The sequence below is a fragment of the Odocoileus virginianus genome, chromosome 32 (assembly GCF_023699985.2).
Source record: "Odocoileus virginianus isolate 20LAN1187 ecotype Illinois chromosome 32, Ovbor_1.2, whole genome shotgun sequence".
Lineage (NCBI taxonomy): Eukaryota > Metazoa > Chordata > Mammalia > Artiodactyla > Cervidae > Odocoileus > Odocoileus virginianus.
In genome coordinates, this window is record NC_069705.1 from 95327 (window position 1) to 116367 (window position 21041).

Consider the following 21041-nt stretch of genomic DNA (forward strand, 5'->3'; position numbering starts at 1 on the left):
TCACAACTTCAGAGTTTACTCCATGTTTTCTATATTATTTCTATGATGGGAATATTTACAAATACATATCTATTCACATAAACATAAGAAAAATTAGAAACATTTGAAAAATTTTAAATGAAGAATCTTATTAAGGACAAAATCTTTAAAACTTAATTTTTGAGTAAATGGAAGATATTTAATTTTACAAGTTTTTAAGAATATAAAAACATTAAAGAGTATATAAACTATATAAATGCAATGCATTTAATTGAAAAATAGTTGGTTAACATTATTTAAAATTATCATCTAATTTGAATAACAGTTGACTGCCATTTACCTTGTCAAAATATATATGTCAAAATATCCTTTTTTTCAATGTATTTCCATTATAGTAAAATGTGGCACATGACTCCTATATTAAATAGATTTGTGTTATATATATATATAGCCTAACTTTTCTTTAGCTTTATTCATAAAGGGAAATTTTAGTTAACAAGTCACTAAAAAGATAGCTGGGAAGTTTTCTTTTGGAAATTCAAATGTTACATTTCCATTTTCATGTTATATTTGTGTCCAGGTTATATCCAAATTAATTATAATTTCCATGTTATAATTCCAATTTATTAATTAATTACCACATATTTTAAATATTGAATGCAAATGACCAACTGTTATTTTAGATATTATTGCTCTAGTTCTCATAGTTGCATGTGCTTTTGAGAATTCTAGAAATAGTAAAATAATAAAGCTTCACTAGACATAAGTATATTACATAGTTGAAAAGTTGAATACAATAGAGTACTAAGTAGAAGCTGAGAAACAAGACCTATTAAGTGGTGGAACTAAAATGGTATTTCTTCTTATGAAATTTTAGGAATGTCAGTTTAAGGATTGCTGTGATTATAATATATGTAAACTGAAAGGCCTAGTAGAGTGTGCTTCTGGATCATGCTGTACGTCAAAATGTGAGGTGAGTTTCCAACGTTTATGTGATGATTGAACTGTGATAATAGAATGCTATATGAATTGAATTAATGCAGAATTGACAGACTTCGTAAAAAATTCAGTGGAACAAAGCAAGAGAGTGCATAAACAACCACGGACATTAAGGACAAATATGATGAGATAAAGAACACATCTAAGGTTAGTACTGATTCTTCCATTATGTTGAAACCTCAGTTTGCCATCTTCTAATTTATCTGATAAAGAGTAGAATAAACATATACACTCTTATACAAAAAAAAAAAAAATCAGCTCTCAAAGCAATTGTAAAGTCAAATGACTAAGGGAAAAAATATAACAGGCATAGCAGACAAAATGTGAAACAAAATGTGTGAAAGTGAACATCGCTGAGTTGTGTCAAAGTCTTTGCAACCCTGTATAGTCCCCGTATCAGTTCAGTTCAGTTCAGTTTGGGTCAGTCACTAAGTCATGTCCAACTCTTTGCAACCCCATGGACTGCAGCACGCCAGGCCTCCCTGTCCATCACCAACTCCCGGAACTGACTCAAACTCATGTCCATTGAGTTAGTGATGCCATCCAACCATCGTATCGTCTGCCCTTCCCTTCTCCTCCAGCCTTCAGTCTTTCCCAGCATCAGGGTCTTTTCAAATGAGTCAGTTCTTCGAACCACATGGCCAGAGTATTGGAGTTTCAGCTTCAGCATCAGTCCTTCCAATGCATAGTCAGAACTGATTTCCTTTAGGATGGACTGGTTGGATCTCCTTGCAGTCCAAGAAACTCTCAAGAGTCTTCTCCAACACCACAGTTCAAAAGCATCAATTTTTCAGTGCTCAGCTTTGTTTATAGTCCAACTCTCACATCCATGCATGACTACTAGAAAAAACATAACTTTGACTAGATGGACATTTATCAGCAAATTAATGTCTCTGCTTTTGAATATGCTGTCTAGGTTGGTCATAACTTTCCTTCCTAGGATCAAGTGTCTTAATTCATGGCTTCAGTCACCACTGCAGTGATTTTTGAGCCACCAAAAATAAAGTCTGTCTCTGTTTCCACTGTTTCCCCATCTATTTGCCATGAAGTGATGGGACCAGATGCCACGATCTTAGTTTTCTGAAATGTTCACTTTTAAGCCAACTTTTTCACTCTCCTCTTTCACTTTCATCAAGAGGTTCTTTAGTTCTTCTTCACTTTCTGCCATAAGAGTTGTGTTATCTGCATATCTGAGGTTATTGATGTTTCTCCCAGCAACCTTTATTCCACCTTGTGCTTCCTCCAGCCCAGAGTTTCTCATGATGTACTCTGCATATAAGTAAAATAAGCAGGGTGACATTATACAGCCTTGATGTACTCCTTTCCTGATTTGGAAAGAGTCTGTTGTTCCATGTCCAGTTCTAACTGTTGCTTCTTGACCTGTATACAGATTTCTCAATAGGCAGGTCAGGTAGTCAGGTATTCCCATCTCTTTAAGAATTTTCCAGTTTATTGTGGTCCACACAGTCAAAGGGCTTTAGCATAGTGAATAAAGCAGAAGTAGGTGTTTTTCTGAAACTCTTTTGCTTTTTTCATGATTCAATGAATGTTAGAACTTGATCTCTGGTTCCTCTACCTTTTCTAAATCCAGCTTGACATCTGGAAGCTCATCATTCATGAACTGTTGAAGCCTAGCTTGGAGAATTTTGAGCATTAGTTTGCTAGCATGTGAGATGAGTGCAATAGTGTGGTCGTTTGAGCATTCTTTGGCATTGCCTTTCTTTGGGGTTGGAATGAAAAGTGACCTTTTCCAATGCTGTGGCCACTGCTGAGTTTTCCAAATTTGCTGGCATATTGAGTGCAGCACTTTCACAACATCATCTATCAGGATTTGAAATAACTCAACTGGAATTCCATCACCTCTACTAGCTTTGTTCATAGTGATGCTTCCTAAGGCCCACTTGACTTCACATTCTAGGATGTCTGGCTCTAGGTGAGTGGTCACACCATCGTGATTATCTGGGTCATGAAGAACTTTTTTGTACAGTTCTTCTGTGTATTCTTGCCACCTCTTCTTAATATCTTCTGCTTCTGTTAGGTCCATAACATTTCTGTCCTTTTTTGTGCCCATCTTTGCATGAAATGTTCCCTTGGTATCTCTAATTTTCTTGAAGAGGTCTCTAGTCTTCCCCATTCTCTTGTTTACTTCTATTTCTTTGCATTGATGACTGAGGAAGGCTTTTTTATCTTTCCTAGCTATTCTTTGGAACTCTGCATTCAAATGGGTATATCTTTCTTTTTCTACTTTGCCTTTCACTTCTCTTCTATCCACAGCTATTTGTAAGGCGTCCTCAGACAACCATTTTGCCTTTTTGCATTTCTTTTCCTTGGGGATGGTCTTGATTCCTGCCTTCTGTACAGTGTCACAAACCTCCATTCAAATATCTTCAGGCACTCTGTCTAACATATCTAATCTCTTGAACCTATTCGTCACTTCCACTGTGTAATCATAAGGAATTTGATTTAGATCACACCTGAATGGTCTAGTGGTTTTCCCTACTTTCTTCAATTTCAGTCTGAATTTGGCAATAAGGAGTTCACGATCTGAGCCACAGTCAGCTCCCGGTCTTGTTTTTGCTGACTGTATAGACCTTCTACATCCTTGGCTGCATAGAATATAATCAATCTGATTTCAGTATTGACCATCTAGTGACATCCATGTGTAAAGTATTCTCTTGTGTTCTTGGAAGAGTTTTTGCTATGACCAGTGCATTCTCTTGGCAAAACTCTTATTAGCCTTTTCCCTGCTTCATTCTGTACTCCAAGGCCAAATTTGCCTTCTACTCCAGGTATTTTTGACTTCCTACTTTTGCATTCCAGTCTCTTATAGTGAAAAGGATATCTTTTTTGGGTGTTAGTTCTAGAAGGTCTTGTAGGTCTTCATAAATCCATTCAACTTCAGCTTCTTCAGCATTACTGGTCAGGGCATAGACTTGGATTACTGTAATATTGAATGGTTTGCCTCGGAAACGAGCAGAGATCATTCTGTAGTTTTTCAGATAGCATCCAAGTACTGCATTTCGGATTCTTTTGTTGACTATGATGGCTACTCCATTTCTTCTAAGGGATTTTTGCCCACAGTAATAGATAGGTCATCTGAGTTAAATTCACCCATTCTAGTTTATTTTAGTTTGCTGATTCCTAAAATATCCATGTGCACTCTTGCCATCTCCTGTTTGACCACTTCCAACTTACCTTGATTCATGGACCTAACATTCCAGGTGCCTATGCAATATTGCTCTTTACATCATCGGACTTTACCTCCATCACCAGTCACATCCACAACTGTGTGTTGTTTTTGCTTGGCTCCTTCTCTTCTTCTTTCTGGAGTTATTTCTCTACTGTTCTCCAGTAGCATATTTAGCACCTACCTACCTAGGGAGTTCATCTTTCAGTGTCCTATCTTTTTGCCTTTTCATACTGTTCATGGAGTTCTCAAGGCAAGAATACTGAACCTTGTGTGTATCAGGCCCTGTATATTCCATGGAATTCTCCAAGCCAGAATACAGGACTGGGTGGGTAACTTTTCCCTTCTACAAGAGATCTTCCCAACCCAGGGATCGAATCCAGGTCTCCCACACTGCAGGCGGATTCTTTACCAGCTTAGCCACAAGGGAAGTCCAAATGTGTAGAGTAGCAAAAATACAAAGAATCCTCACAATTAATAAATCAAACTTGAGTCACACATCACACACACAAACACACACACAGTGGCAAATGGAGTACCCAAGCAATTTACAGCAATGAAAAGTATGATTGTTCAGTGTGTGCACTGATCATCTGCAGCAATTAAGATAAACACAAATAAAATGATAACACAATATTATAGAGCAGTTATCCAATAGCAATTTTAAAAGCAATGCCAGATATTATCTAAGGAATGGGACTAAAGATAGTTTTTGCAGAGTGGTTTTGGAAATTTGAATTAGTTTAATCCCTTTCCTGAGCAATTTTTGCATATTTTGAATAGAGTATAAATTATTTAGTTAATCGATCATTATGAGTTTATGTCTTACGTATATACCCTAGAAACATGACCATGTGTGGAAAGCTCAGGAAAAAAAAAAGTATTAATTACAGGATATCTGACTCTTTGCAATCCTATGAACTGCAGCGTGCCAGGCCTCCCTGTCCATCACCAGCTCCCAGAGCTTGCTCGAACTCATGTCCATTGAGTCGGTGATGCCGTCCAACCATCTCATCCTTTGTTGTCCCCTTCTCCCCCTGCCTATAACCTTTCCCAGCATCAGGGTCTTTTCTAAGGAATCAGTTCTTCACATCAGGTGGCTAAAGTATTGGATCTTCAGTTTCAGCACCAGTCCTCCCAATGACTATTCAGGATTGATTTTCTTTAGGATTGACTGGTTTGATATCCTTGCAGTCCAAGGGACTCTCAAAAGTCTTCTCCAACACCACAGTTCTTAGCATTATGCATTTGAGCTTCATTTATGTTGTGTTTATCAGTAAGTCATTCCATTTTTATTGTTGAATAGTATTGCAAGCAATACTAGGATGTACCACTGTTTATTTATACAATTCCCAGTTGAGGACCATTTGGTTCATTTTCCATTTGGGTGGTGAAAATACAGCTGCTATAAAAATATTCATAAGCAGATTTTGCATGAATATTAGATTTTTTTCACTTAGATAACTATAAATGAAATTTCTGGTTCATAGAGTAAGTGTATATGGAGTTTTATAGGAAACTGTAAACATATATTCCAAACTAGCTATACTATTTTGAATTCCCAGTTGTTATTTATGAGCCTTGCAATTGATCTGCAAACTAAATATAGACTCTAAAACTGTACAACATGGTTTGATTTTTTCATTGCTACTGGTTTATTATTTAACCTTAAAAAATCATTTTACTATTAATAGTTTCTCTGAGTTTACAGATCGTTGATCAATCAGAGTTTCATTTCATATAATACACCACTTCATGTATAGAGATGGACCTTATATAAAAGAACATTTCTCACATATTATAAACACAAAATATTTTGTTACTTGTTTTGCTTTATATAGTCTTATTTTTTAGAGCAAGTAAAATGAGGAAAACAATTTTGCAATTAACATCTTTTATTCCATTTCTGGGTCTCTTTATTTCCTTCTGTAAATTTCTGCTCACTATCATACTCCTTATATCTGAAGACTTCCCTTTACTATTCCTTGTAATTTCTATCTGCTGAAATCAATTCTGTTAATTATTATTTTCTGGGCAAGTCTTTATTTCACAGTCATTATTGAAATATATATTTCCTAAAAATGGAATTCTAGGTTGAAAGAGTTTCTTTTTCATACAGTCCTTTATAAGATGCCATTTCATTCATTTATTGCTTATCTTTGTCTCAGTCTGTTAAATATTAAGTCAATGAAACTAGATTGTAGAGTGTGTGTGTCACTTTAACATACATAGAATGTCTGGCCATGGTGAACTTCATCATAGAAAGCAACGATGCCTGATTAAATCAACAGGGAATAAAGATGTGATCACAAATGTACTCTTTATCTGAGCTATACAAAGAGGACTTTTAGCTCGCAAATGATAAATGTAATGGTGATGATGACAACAATGATAATAGGTACTCCATATATTGTTTACTGTATGTTGTTCAAAACACTTGTTACATTAATTCAGTTTAATACTTACAAGAACCTTACAAGAGAATGATTATTATCCCAAGTTTACAAATGAGGAATTATGTGTCTCATTCACACAAATAAGTTAGTAAGATATTAAAACCAGGAAGCTTTTTTAAAAATTTCTTTTATATCAGACTACAGTTGATTTACGATGTTGTACTAGTTTTGGGGGTACAGCTAAGGGATTCAGTTATACAAATTATATATGCATAATTATTTCCCCATTCAGGTTATTACAGAATGTTGAGGAGAGTTCCCTGTGCCATACAGTAGGTCTTTGTTGGTTATCTATTTTAAATATAGTGGCATATATGAAACCAGGGAGTTTGTCTCCTGGGTATCTATCTCCAAGAAGAAAATGGTAGAGGCAATGTTTCTCCAATTTTGAGGAGCAAGTATTTTTCTTCTGTCTCCATCCAAAGGCTGGTTAGTCTGGTGGTCTTTTGATGTAAAACATAAAACTCTGGTGGAGGATCCTTTTAGCCTTTGAGACAGTTACTTTTCCTCAGGCTTCATGATGAATACTCTGCTTGCCTTTTCCTTTGGAGAATTCAGCAGTAGGGCTCTGTAATCCTTTCTAGTATCAATCTGGTAAGTTCCCTACGTGTGAACCTTCAAGTTGCAAACTGTCAAACATGACAAATGTGCATTTGCTTCCCCAAGGAACCAGAACCCGTGCTATTAATATCAAGTGTGATTGAAACATCACCCTCCATCTCATTCCTGATGATCCTTCAGCTCTACCATCTCTCAGCTGGTCTCCCTCCTCCAGGCAGTAATTCTTGCCTGTTCACTTGATGCCAGCCCCTGGATACCAGCTGTTGTGCTGTACTACTCTACTTTCCAAGACATTATAAGCTTTAAAATGTTTATTGCTTTTTTATGTATTGTTTATGTGAAAAGGACAATAAATCTGTTACAGTATGGTGCCATACAGTCAATTGTGTTAGTTAAGTACCTAGGCTAACTTTGTTGGATTTATGAACAAATCTGGTTTCCAAATGGAGTAGAACGCGTTGATATGTAGGGGACTCGCTGTAATCAGACACATCTCATTTTCTCTTCAGTAAGAGATTGAGAATAGTGACCCATGGAACATGATTTTCATTTTCCTCCTAGATATCAGTAGCAGGCACTCCCTGTAGAAAGAGTGTGGATCCGGAGTGTGATTTTACCGAGTATTGCAATGGGACTTCGAGTAATTGCGTTCCTGACACATATGCCATGAATGGCCAGTTGTGCAGGTCGGGGACTGCATATTGTTACAATGGACGATGCCAAACTACTGACAACCAATGTGCCAAGGTATTTGGAAAAGGTACTGCTCTTTTTTAATATATTTCTCTTTTTCTTGTCTTTGATGAAACAGTGAAAATCAATAATTTTATGAGGCCTCAATTTCTGGGTACATATCTTCTTAATATTCTGCATGATCCTTGGGGAGGATATTTAAAGCACTTGCATACCAGCGGACACAGTAAAGCACTTCTGCAGCTGGTTGATTTGTGAACTGAACTAGCCACTTTTGACATGGAACACCATTTTTACTTAAAATAATGATTGAGACAAATGATGTTGATTAAGAGTTGGGTATTTGGAAGACATCAAAAATGAATGAAGTGAGCATGTGAGTTCAAGGAAAATAACTGGCCAAATCTGTTGCTAAGGACAAGACTCAAAATTTTTCAACTAAAACTTTGGGTTTTAGAAACATTAATCTGTCTCTGTGACTTGACAGCTTCCCCACACACTTAAAGTTAAGTGTAAAAATTTAAATTAAAATTAACATTAGTATCGGGGCTTCTCTGGTGGCTAAGATGGTAAAGAATCCACCTGCAATGCAGGAGACCCAGGTTTGATCCCTGGGTGAGGAAGGTGCCCTAGAGTAGAACACGGCAACCCACTGCAGTATTCTTGTCTGGATAATTCCATGGACAGAAGAGCCTGGTGGGCTACAGTAGATGGTATGGCAAAGAGTCAGGGACAACTGAGTGACTAACACACACAATATTAGTATTAATATTAGTATTAATACCTCGAACTCTTTATAAGTAGATTGCTTATCTCCATTTTGTTTCCTTTTTCTTCTGGGGAACATATTCCTTCTTTGCCTCATTTTGCCTGATTCTCTATTTACCTTTCTATGTATTACGTGGGTTGGGGGCTTCCCAGGTGGCGCTAGTGGTAAAGAACCTGCCTGCCAATGCAGGAGATGTAAGAGATGCAAGTTCAGTCCCTGGGTCGGGAAGATCACCTGGAGGAGGGCATGACAACCCACTCCAGTATTCTTGCCTGGAGAATCCCATGGACAGGAGCCTGGCAGGCTACAGTCCATAAGTTTGCAAAGAGTCGGACATGACTTAGCACGAAGCACACTTTAGGTGGGTTGATTTCATTTTATAGCGCACTTTCTATGGAACCCAGCAGCACACTCCTCTCCATTCTCCAGAGCTGTGGGCTCAATGGGTACCCTTGTTGTGGACTGCAGGGCCTGCAGGGTCCTGGGTCTGGTGTGGGCCCACTGATGGGAGGTGCTGGGTCCCAGGGCACCTGTGCAGGAGGCTGGAGGGTCCTGCCTTGTATTTATCTTAAATTTGGATCCCTCTCTAGGATATAATAGATATCACACAACTCTAGAAGTGGAAGGACTGAATCACAAGGTCAGTGAAGATTAAATTTGAATGAATGAAGATTAGTTTTTGTAGGAGTATTTCAGACTTTCAGGATAGTATTGTACATTCCTTTTCTTATGCTTTGATTTTTGGTTTAGATCTTAATTTCCTAGTCAAAAAGATCCATATTTATATCTCAAATTAGGAGCTATATTTATGTATATAGAGATTGGAATGGCAAGTTAGTAGATTCAAAAATTTTACTGAATTCCTCTTACTTTACCATTCATAACCTAATTTTAATGGCCTGAAACTTAAGAAGTTCAGAATGAACTTCATTCTGAAAACATAGAATCCTATTTCCTCACTGAAGAACTGATAGGGGAACAGTAGTCTCAGGAACCTGTTTATATTTGTTTTCATACTTCACTTTTTAAAAAATTTTTGAGAATAATTCACATGACTAGTACATATATCCCTCCTTTTCAGACAGTGGTTTTTCATAATACCCCACTATGATTTTATGTTTTTAAAGAAGTAAATTAAATTTAGAATAGATCAAAATTACTCAGTGACATTCAAATAAAATCATTTGCTAATTGACTAAAAGTAGCAGAACACCAAATTTCAGTTATTTGTCCAGTTGTAATACAAGGTTTATAGTTTGTACCAAATCACACAGTACCTTGCTCATGTTGTCTTCCTAATTATTATTTTTTTTAATTTCCTATAAGTTTTTTTTTTTTTTAATCTTCCTAATTATTTGAAACTCATCTTTAGTAACAAGTTTCAGGTAGGTGACAACCAAAATTCCAGAGCTACAGAGCTTTCATCTCACATGAATCACAGATCAGTGCTATTTTCTCTATGCTGTGTTTTCAAGATGCTGCTTTTTACTTGGCTCTTTGTTTTTATTTTTAAAGTGCTCATTTGTATTTGAAAATATTATTTGTCTTTGCCACAGTAACTTTTGACCAATGTTTAATGCATCACTTAAAATTAAATTAAATAATTTACTTATTACTTACTTACTCTCTGTAAAATCCAATAATTAGAATCTAGGAGAAGATCCTTTTATATTTTTAAAATTTTTTCTATAGAGAACCAACAGTTCAATTTTATTCAGAGCAAAGAAAAAGGAAACTTTTGATCATACTAGAAGAAACTGAGCCATAAGTTTGGAATCTCTACTCAAACTACACATTCAATGAGGACAAAATTCTGCTAATACAGTTGATTCACTGCTGCATTTATTGTCTGTATCTCTAATATTACAATTATAAACAAAACAGTGCAACTAGTATTTGGCACACAATTTCACTTCTCTTTGCATGGCTGGTTCACTTTGCATACCTGGGTTTCCCCTTCTTCAGTAAAATCACTTTTGATATTCACTGTCTTTCAAATCTCTTCAGTTTTCCCCTTGATCATATTGACAACAGCCTTGCAGGTAACATAAAGCAAATCTTTGATTTCTAAGTAGTTTGCTGCCAATGTAAGATCAAATCATGTTCCTTGGTCAACTTTCAGGAAGTTGTTCAGGTATTCAGAGATATCATCTGTTCATTTTTCTTTGTTCTCATTGTCCTCAGGATGATGAGGATTGTCCTTGTGATGGGTGTGCCACTGAATGACCATTTTTTGTTTGTTTTTTAAAATACTGCTGCATTAACATTTGACAAAGGGGCAGGATTATCATCTATTTCATTGTCTATTCCCAAAACTGCCTTTAGAGACACTTGGATAGCTTTCACTCTTTTACTAGTGACCATAGCATAGTTTTCTTTCAACATGTACTTGATGAACAGCAAATTCCAATTTGAATGATAGTCACAGATTGTTTTGCAGTTTCAGCATCAACTTTGATTATCAGACCTCTGCAATCCCTACCTCAAAAACTTGGCTCCATCTCCTCAAAGCAGAAATGGGGAACTGGCTGTCATACTCCCTGGACTGAAAGAGCCCTTCCCACACTCTTTTTAATTAAGTGAACCTTTAGCACCAAACCGAGTTACTTAACATTTGACATCTTCTTGAGTTCTAATGAAAACAAGGATGCTTAGTAAAGACGTAACCACTCGTGTATTTCCTCTTGAAATATACACTCTAATATCTCCACAAAACTTATTCAATTGGGTCAAAAATCGATCTTCTGATGTAGTTTGTTCATTTCTTCATTCATTTATTCATCTTCTATTTATTTATTTCAGACTTAAATTGAAAAAAAATAGGAAAAACCATTAGACCATTCAGGTATGACCTAATTCAAATTCCTTATGATTGTACAGTGGAAGTGAGAAATAGACTTAAGGGATTAGATCTTAAGTCTATTAGATTTAAGATTAGATTAGATCTTAGATCAGGGATTAGATCTGATTAGATCTGATAGTACCTGAAGAACTATGGACGGAAGTTTGTGGCATCGTATAGGAGGCAAGGATCAAGAACATCCCCAAGGAAAAGAAATGTAAAAAGGCAAAAATGTTGTCTGAAGAGGCCTTACAAATAGCTGTGAAAAGAGGAGAAGTGAAAGGCAAAGAAAAAAGAAAAGATATACTCATTTGAATGCAGAGGTCCAAAGAATAGCTAGGAGAGATAAGAAAGCTTCCTCAGTGATCAATGCAAAGAAATAGAGGAAAACAATAGAATGGGAAAGACTAGAGATCTCTTCAAGAAAATGAGATACCAAGGGAACATTTCATGCAAAGATGGGCACAAAAAAGGAAAGAAATGGTGTAAAATAAAGAAAGCAGAAGATGTTAAGAAGAGGTGGCAAGAATTCACAGAAGAACTATTCAAAAAGGTCTTCAAAACTCATAATCACAATGATCATTGACCTAGACCAGACATCCTGGAATGTGAAGTTAAGTGGGCTTGGGAAGCATCACTATGAAAAAAGCTAGTGGAGGTGATGGAATTCCAGCAAGTTGAGCTATTTCAAATCTTGAAAGATGATGCTGTGATAGTGCTGCACTCAATATGCCAGCAAGTTTGGAAAACAAAGCAGTTCCCGCAGGACTAGAAAAGGTCAGTTTTCATTCCAATCCCAAAGAAAGGCAATGCCAAAGAATGCTCGGAAGTTATAGCACAATTGCACTCATCTCACACGCTAGCAAACTAATGCTCAAAATTCTCCAAGCCAGGCTTCAACAGTATTTGAACCATGAATTTCCAGATGTTCAAGCCGGATTTAGAAAAGGCAGAGAAATCAGAGATCAAATCGCCAGCATCTGTTGGATCATCGAAAAAACAAGAGAGTTCCAGAAAAAATATTTACTTCTGCTTTATTGACTACGCCAAAACATTTCACTGTGTGGATCATAACAAACTGTGGAAAATTCTTAAAGAGATGGGAATACCAGACCACCTGACCTGCCTCTTGAGAAATCTGTATGCAGATCAAGAAGCAACAGTTAGAACTGGACACAGAACGAAAGACTGGTTCTAAATAGGGAAAGGAGTACATCAAGGCTGTATATTGTCACTCTGCTTATTTTACTTACATGCAGAGTACATCATGAGAAGTGCTGGGCTGGAGGAAGCACAAGCTGGAATCCAGATTGCCAGGAGAAATATCAATAACCTCATATACGCAGATGACACCACCCTTATGGCAGAAAGTGAAGAAGAACGAAAAAGCCTCTTGATGAAAGTGAAAGAGGAGAGTGGAAAAAGTTGGTTTAAAATTGAACATTCAGAAAACTAAGATCATGGCATCTTGTCCCATTACTTCATGGCAAATACATGGGGAAACAGTGATAGACTTTATTTTTTGGAATCCAAAATCACTGCAGATGGTGACTGCAGCCATGAATTAAAAGACGCTTGCTCCTTGGAAGGAAAGTTATGACCAACTTAGACAGCATATTAAATAGCAGAGACATAAAAATAAATAAATAAGAAGCAAAGACATTACTTTGCCAACAAAGGTCCATCTAGTCAAGGCTATGGTTTTTCCAGTAGTCATGTATGGATATGAGAGTTGGACTATAAAGAAAGCTGAGCACTGAAGATTGATGGTTTTGAACTGTGGCATTGGAGAAGACTGTTGAGAGTCCCTTGGACTGCAAGGAGATCCATCCAGTCCATCCTAAAGGAAATCAGTCCTGAATATGCATTGGAAGGACTGATGCTGAAGCTGAAACTCCAATACTTTGGCCACCTGATGTGAAGACCTGATTAATTTGAAAAGACCCTGTTGCTAGGAAAGATTGAAGGCGGGAGGAGAAGGGGATGACAGAGGATGAGATGGTTGGATGGCATCACCAACTTGATGGACATGTGTTTGAGTAAACTGTGGGAGTTAGTGAATGACAGGGAGACCTGTCGTGCTGCAGTCCATGGGATCACAAAGAATCGGACATGACTGAGCAGCTGAACTGAACTGATTCATTTACTCGGTTCTTATCTTGAGCAGGCATTTTTTTTTTCTTGTTGTTGTTTCAAAAACTATAGGGCAAAGAGCAGTTCTTGTAGTAGCTTACTATGTGAGACATACAAATTAACAAAAATTGCTTACATTCTGCATTATTTCTTTAAGTAAAATTAAACTTTTAAAGCATCTATAGAGTCAATCATATTCATCATATTTACCAATTAAATATATACTTATATATATATATATATATATATATATATATATATATATAGTGAGAATGTATGTGCACAGGGCTGGTAATATTCAAGTTGGACACATGTGTATGGTTACTGTACTCACAGATCTTAGAATCAAGAGACAAAGACAGTAAATACATACACACCAAAGAAACATAAAGCTCCTAATTGTACAAAGTGCAGTTAAAGGAAAGAAAATAGAATGTTGAAAGGCAAATCAGTTGTAGTGGACAAGAAAAATACTGCTGAGTGTCATCAGAGAGCCTCCAGCTGTCAATTCACCCACTTGTTCTCCACAGCTAGCTAGTCGTAGTGGGTGAAATCTTTGCTGGCCTGAATCTTAGTTTGATTTCTTCTCTGCTCCCTCCTGTTGCTTTCCTCTCACTTCCCGATAGTCTGGATGATCTGATCACTAATAGTTTGCCTATTGTACCTCATCTAGAGACTGAGTTCTGGAGCCTCCAGCCACTAACTCTTGTTACTGACAGCAGTGTGAGAAAATACAAGATACATTTTCAGAATGACATAACTCATTAACAGGTAATCAATGAATACCTCATCACTGGTGGAAACTGACAATGTGCTCACGGAATGAACAGGGATAGAACGCTAGTGACAGGGTATACCTCGCATCAGCTGATATGAGTGAACTGTATGGGGAAATAGTAATCACCAGGGCAATGGAACTGGATGACTATTACAAAGCAACATTGGAATCTGGGAAAAGATAGCAAAAAGATATTGGTACCAAGTCTAAGCTTGCTCTGTTTGCCACACAACAGGCCAATAATCCAGAGACAAGGTGTTGAGGTAAGGAATATGACTTTATTCAGAAAGCCAGTTGACCAAGAAGGTAGCAGACTAATGTTTCAGAATAACCATCTTATCAGGTTCTTTTATAGAACAGAGATGGGGGAGGTGAGGAAATTAAAAAAGCAGAATGGGAGAGAGAGAGGTGGCGAGGAAATAAAGTAAAAAAGGCCACCAGTCTTGCAAAATATCTTCAGGAATGACAAGCTCGTGGAAGAAATATATTAATCTCTTCTTTAGCACAGCCATTCACAGGGAGGCTAGGCCATGTTAGTTCTCTATGAACAGAACAAAGGCACTTTAGTTTAATATTCAGGCTTGTGAGGCAGACAATTATGTAGACTCATAATAGCCAAAGCAATGGAAAGCAAGTCAAAGAAACAGTTACAACATGGAGCCAGAATTGGCTCTTCCCTGCAATAGGATGATTTGAATTCAGACTGAGTGGAAGTGTATTAACTTATTAACTTATATAGTTATTATTATTAACTTATATTAAATATTATATTATTAACTTATATTAAATATATTATTAGCTTATATTAAATATTATATTATTAACTTATATTAACTATTAACTTATATAGTTAAAATCAGAGGATAGAAAAAGTTGAAGACTTCCCAAGTTGAAGGAACTCCAGACAAGGTTAAATCTGGCAAAAAAATATTTTGCCAGGGTTAATGATCTGGTTGGGAAGAAAATGAGAATCTTGCATTGAGGATGGGAGGAGTTAAAGATATGTCCCCTAAACTTTTGAGTGTCCAGATTTCTCTGAAACTTTTGAACCTATAAAATATCAAACTGTCCCCTACCATACCAACACCTGCACCCAATCTGGCATAGGGATGTTCCCCTTGCTTGAAAATAATGCAGAAGTCTGTGTCAACTAAAGAAAAGATGCACAATGTGGGTGTGCAAGTTGTTTTATCTGGGGCAAGATTAGGACTGCAGCCTGTGAGACAGCCCCTCAGATAGCTCCGAGAAACTGCTCCAAAGAGGTAGTGGGAGAAGACCAATGCATATAATTATGGTGAAGCTGTCGTACATGCAATTGAGTGCATATTTTACAAAAGTTTTTCTGCTAGCATGAGGAGCAGATGTCACCATTAAGGGATTTCATGCTTTTCTAGATATGAGGAGATGTAAGGATTGGAATCATGAAATCAGTTCCTGAAAATACCTAACTACCTAAAGACCTGTTTCATCAGTTTTCCTGGAGCACAGAGTGTCTCATTCTCCACCCTGAACTCCCTTCAGGGCAGGTCGAAGGTCAACAGCGGATTCCATCTATGCAGAGGCAGATGGCAAATGCCCTCTGCAAGCACCAAGTTGTAGTGGACACCTGTCACACAAAATGTATACCTCTGAGTTTCTTCCCCTATACTTTGGCCGCTAACTTAAAATAGATTTAAGACACAGAGCCCTCTTAAATTAGAGCCCAGATTGCTGGAGCTTATATGGGAGTAACAGAGCTCTCATTGGAAAAGACCCTGATGCTGGGAAAGACGGAAGACAAAAGGAGGAGAGGGCAGCAGAGGAAGAGATGGCTGGAAAGCATCACGGACTCAGTGGACATGAACCTGAGAAGACTTCAGGATCTCCAGAGGACAGGGAAGCTTGGCATGCTGCAGTGCATGGGATCACCAAGAGTCAGACACTGCTTAGTGACTGAACAGCAGCAGAGCTCTACACCAACAGAGCTGTAGGTCCTAGTTAGCTGTTACAACTGAAACCAAGGGATATACATGGAACTGGATTCTGAGAGTCCTTTGTCATAAGACTGGATCAGGGCCATAAGACTTGGTAGGAGAGAGTCTTTTGTTATGGAATCATTCTCCCAAGATAGAGGAATCAACATTCTGCATGGATGCTAAAAGATAGTAAACATTTTTGCTGGGATTGTTTCCAAAAACATTGAAAATAACGTGATGGCCCATTCTAGGTGAGTTCAGTTCAGTTCAGCTGCTCAGTCGTGTCTGACTCCTTGCGACTCCATGGACTGCAGCACGCCAGGCCTCCCTGTCCATCACCATCTCCCGGAGGTAACTCAAACTCATATCCCTTGAGTCATTGATGCCATCCAACCATCACATCCTCTGTCGGCCCCTTCTCCTCTCACCTTCAATCTTTCCCAGCATCAGGGTCTTTTCAAGTGAGTCAGCTCTTCACATCAATTGGCCAAAGTATTGGAGTTTCAATGTCAACATCAGTCCTTCCAATGAACATTCAGGACTGATTTCCCTTGAGATTAACTGGATGGATCTCCTTGCAATCCCAGGGACTCTCAAGAGTCTTATCCAACACCACAGTTCAAAAGCATCAATTCTTTGGAGCTCAGCTTTCTTTATAGTCCAACTCTCATATCCATACATGACTACTGGAAAAGCCATAGCTTTGACTAGATGGACCTTTGTTGGCAAAGTAATGTCTCTGCTTTTTAATATGCTGTCTAGTTGGTCATAACTTTCCTTCCAAGGAGTAAGGGTCTTTTATTCTATGACTTCAGTCACCATCTGCAGTGATTTTGGATTCCAAAATATAAACTCTATCACTGTCTCCACTGTTTCCCCATCAATTTGCCATGAAGTGATGGGACAAGATGCCATGATCTTAGAGCTTTAAGCCAACTTTTTCACTCTCCTCTTTCACTTTCATCAAGAAGCTCTTTAGTTCTTCTTCATTTTCTGCCATAAGGGTGGTGTCATCTGCATATCTGAGGTTATTGATATTGCTCCCAGCAATCTTGATTCCACCTGTGCTTCATCCAGCCCCGAGTTTCTCATCATGTGCTCTGCATGTAAGTTAAATAAGCATGGTGATGGTATGGTGGCCCATTCTAAGTGAATTTTAAATGAAAGAATTGTTGTATCACTTAGTGGAGTAAAGGAAGGAAAGGCTCAGGGAAGTGGGCATTCTGTAATGTACATACTACATGTGCAAGGTCAAATAATTAAGCCCAACAGCAAGGACCAAGGCCTTGGGATGTGCTGGTGAGAAGAGTATCAGAATCACCATGTATTTCAATAATGGCCTTCTCTGCAGGCCAAGGCAATAACGGTAGGAGGGGATAATATAGAAAGAGGTTCACTGATGGTAATTGGCATGATAAGATCTTGAAAAAATCAAGATCAGATAGCAGTGCCTGGAACAGCTGTATAGAATTGTCATAATAAGCATCAGGAACAGAGTAGCAGATGTGGATACCTGATTTACTAACTGTCAGAGAGATGGCTAATATTATAGAATATAGTTTCTATTCTATTGTGTTTTATGGGCAGCCTACAAAGGTATTGTCCTCTTTGTACCATCAAAGAAAATAAAAAAAATGGATGACTGAGAGACTGAAAAAGATTACATTATTGAATATCATAATTCCCTGTTCAAATTCTAAGCAATTTTCAGAAACCCAGTTTCATCATGGTCTCTCCATGAGAGCGGGCACTTAGAGGAGTCAGGAAATAATTAAGAATCCTTGCCAAGTTTCAGTTTATAATGGGTCCACTAGATTCACAGGTCCATTTGGTAGTTCTTTCTCAGTCCTAGAGTGTATTATTATAGTCCACATCATGGTAGTTTGTGCAATGCCATCATTATGTCCTTGGTCAGTTTGGGGAGGCCATGGAGAAAGTCCTTCCAGAAATTAGTGCTTTGTTTAACAATCTAAAGGATGCAGACTTGTTAGCTATACAATATCTGCACCAATGACCCAACTGGACCCTTGCAGAAACCAGATGGTCCCTGGAAGATAATAGAGTCTATTGTAAATATCAGCAAGTAGTAGATTAAGTACATGTACCTGCTCTGCCCGTGTGGTGACTATACTAGAGCAGATCAACATGACCTTAGATATGTGGTAGGAGTGCAGCCATTGATTTGGCAAATATTTATATTCTTTTCTATTCCTACCTGAGAAGAGAAAGAGAAGCAGTTTTCATTCACATGGAATGGATTATGGTATTAATTTAGGGTTAAAATATAGCTACATTCAGCCACATGTAGTTGAAGAGATTTGGGCATCCCAGAAAAGGTCATGTTGATCCACACTATCACTGATTTTGTACTAACCTGGCTAGATAAGCAAAATGTAGCTAGAATGGGCTTCCCTCATGACTCGGTGTTAGAGAAACTGCCTGCCAATACAGGATATGCAGGTTCAATCACTGGGTTTGGAAGATCCCTTGCAGAGGGAAACACACTCCAGTATTCTTGCCTGGGAAATCTTATGGACAGACATGCCTGGTTGGCTAGTATATGATATATAGTTCATGGGGTCGCAAAAGAGTCAATCACCACTTAGTGACTAACAAAAACAAGCTAGAATGTAAGAGGACTAAGTAAAATACAAGTGCTACAAAAGGGCAGGAGATACTCTGAAGAAATATTTAGGAACCTGTCATATCAAGAAAGTTTTAGGAGTCCAGTGATCACAGGCATGACCTGACACCCTCTGCAAAGTAAAAGACAAACCATGCATATCTTGCATTTCATATGAAAAGAAACAAATATGGTACCCAAAGGTAGTCTTCTTTGGGTTCTAGAGGCAGTAGATGGGGAAGTGCTGCTTCCACTTACCAGGTGACATGAAATGTTGCTAATATTGAGGGAGGTAAAAAAAAAAAAACAAAAAAACAGAATAAGCCCTTGCAGCGTATCTAAGCTGCAATGCAAACAGCCCTGCATTTTGAATCATAAAACACAGAAGACCCATTACTAGAGGTGTGGGTTATGAGAAAAATAAATGCCATGTGGTGCTTCTACTAAGCTTCTTAGGAAAATAGCAAGGCAGTTCCCTGGGGTTCCAGAAGCAAAACTGTGCTGAACCACCCTCTGAAACACGGGGGAAGCCTGTTCTAGCTACATTTTAGAAAATTGCACTAATTTGACAACTCTGGGCACACTACTGGCCTGTAGAGATAAGTCATCTGGCTTTCAGATATCCAGTGATCATATACTGAGAACTACTCATCATAAGCTCAGTTATGTAAAATCCTTTAGGTCAGATGGTTCGATAGATAGAAGTCATTCATTCATTCAGATTCAAGCTCAAGAAAAAGAGAAGCAGAAGAAAAATTCATGAGCAGGAAATCTAGAACAGTATGCCTTCCTACCCTCTTATACCTTTGCTTCTCCTTGACTCTTACCAATTGGATACATGGGATTTCATTATGACTGGTGGATGCAGAAAGAATAAGCCCAGGCTAGTTTTATAGGTGTGTTGGCTCAGTAACTGGTTATACATTGAAAAAAGATAGTAGCCACATTACAGTCTCACTTGGGAGGATGCCTTAAAAGATTTTGACCATGTGATCATTCATTTCCTATGAAGAAGAAATGTTTAGAGATTGGATTATAGATGTATTTATGGACAGTGACAAAGGGCCAAAGTGGTTGGTGGTGAACCTGGATGCAGAGAAATTAGATTATAGACAAGAATTCTGGGATAGACACATGGACATGAACAAGAATGTGAAGATCTTTGTATTAATCCATCAGGTTAATAGTCACCAAAAAACAAACAAACAAAAAAAACCCACTCACCATGGATTAGGCACAGAACAACCAACTGGACATAATGACTTCCCAGTTTATATCAGTTAGCACCTGTCATCATCCACCCAAGTGCCTGTAGTATGAACTTTATTTTCTTTTATTCTTGTTTCTGAAATAACTGATTCTTTTTCTGAGTTTGCCTTATCTCTTTCTTGACTACTTGCACCATTTGGTTAAAATCAGTCAAGAGTAATTAAGACACATTTCTGTTTCCTGACCACCTTGCACAGGGAAGTAAGCTCACTAAAGACATTATTTACCTTTAAATTGTTGAGAAGATAGTTCCTCTAGAAGTTTCAGCATTGTATAGAGGACATTACTCTCTTTCTTTCCATCTACTGGCAGGCTTTAATTACAAGGCCACATTTTAGGTGCATTTTACAGTAGAATTCCACATCTAGGTACCAGTCTTTCTGTTTATTGAAATGGAAATGAACCTCAAATCTCTGAGATTTACATATCTAATAAAATTACTCTGCTATATTCTGCTCTGCCTTCACTATGACACCCAAACTGATTAAAGAGCCTCTACTTAAAACCTTGCTTATCTTGCAAGAGGGAAAAAAAGAGAATATGGACACTCCATCTACTAGTTCTGAAGGTTTTACCCCAATTGATGTTTCAAATCACTCATTCCATTAAGTAGAGCAAGTTACAAGGTCAAGCCTGATGTGCATTGGACTAGGAAAGAGGTATTCCCACAGGGAGGGGTCAGCAAATTGCTTTTAACCATAAGATACTTTGCTACAATAGAGATAATCATTTTCTATTTTCTATCAGATAAGACAGTCATTTCTTTCTACTTGCATTGACAGGGTGTGTGCTAACTC

The 21041-nt window shown here is 37.7% G+C and overlaps 1 protein-coding gene across 2 annotated transcripts in view; it reads left to right on the forward strand.

Moving 5' to 3' along the window:
- Nucleotides 1-21041, forward strand: part of LOC110126585 (disintegrin and metalloproteinase domain-containing protein 18) — a 102197-nt gene that overhangs the window by 46989 nt on the left and 34167 nt on the right. For both annotated transcript variants that reach the window (XR_002310482.2, XM_020876315.2), the window contains exons 13-14: nucleotides 857-952; nucleotides 7744-7942. Coding sequence is in view for 1 of the 2 variants with exons in the window: in XM_020876315.2 (XP_020731974.2) it covers nucleotides 857-952; nucleotides 7744-7942 (295 nt within the window). In the remaining variant the exon portion in view is untranslated. The remainder of the gene's footprint in view (nucleotides 1-856; nucleotides 953-7743; nucleotides 7943-21041) is intronic.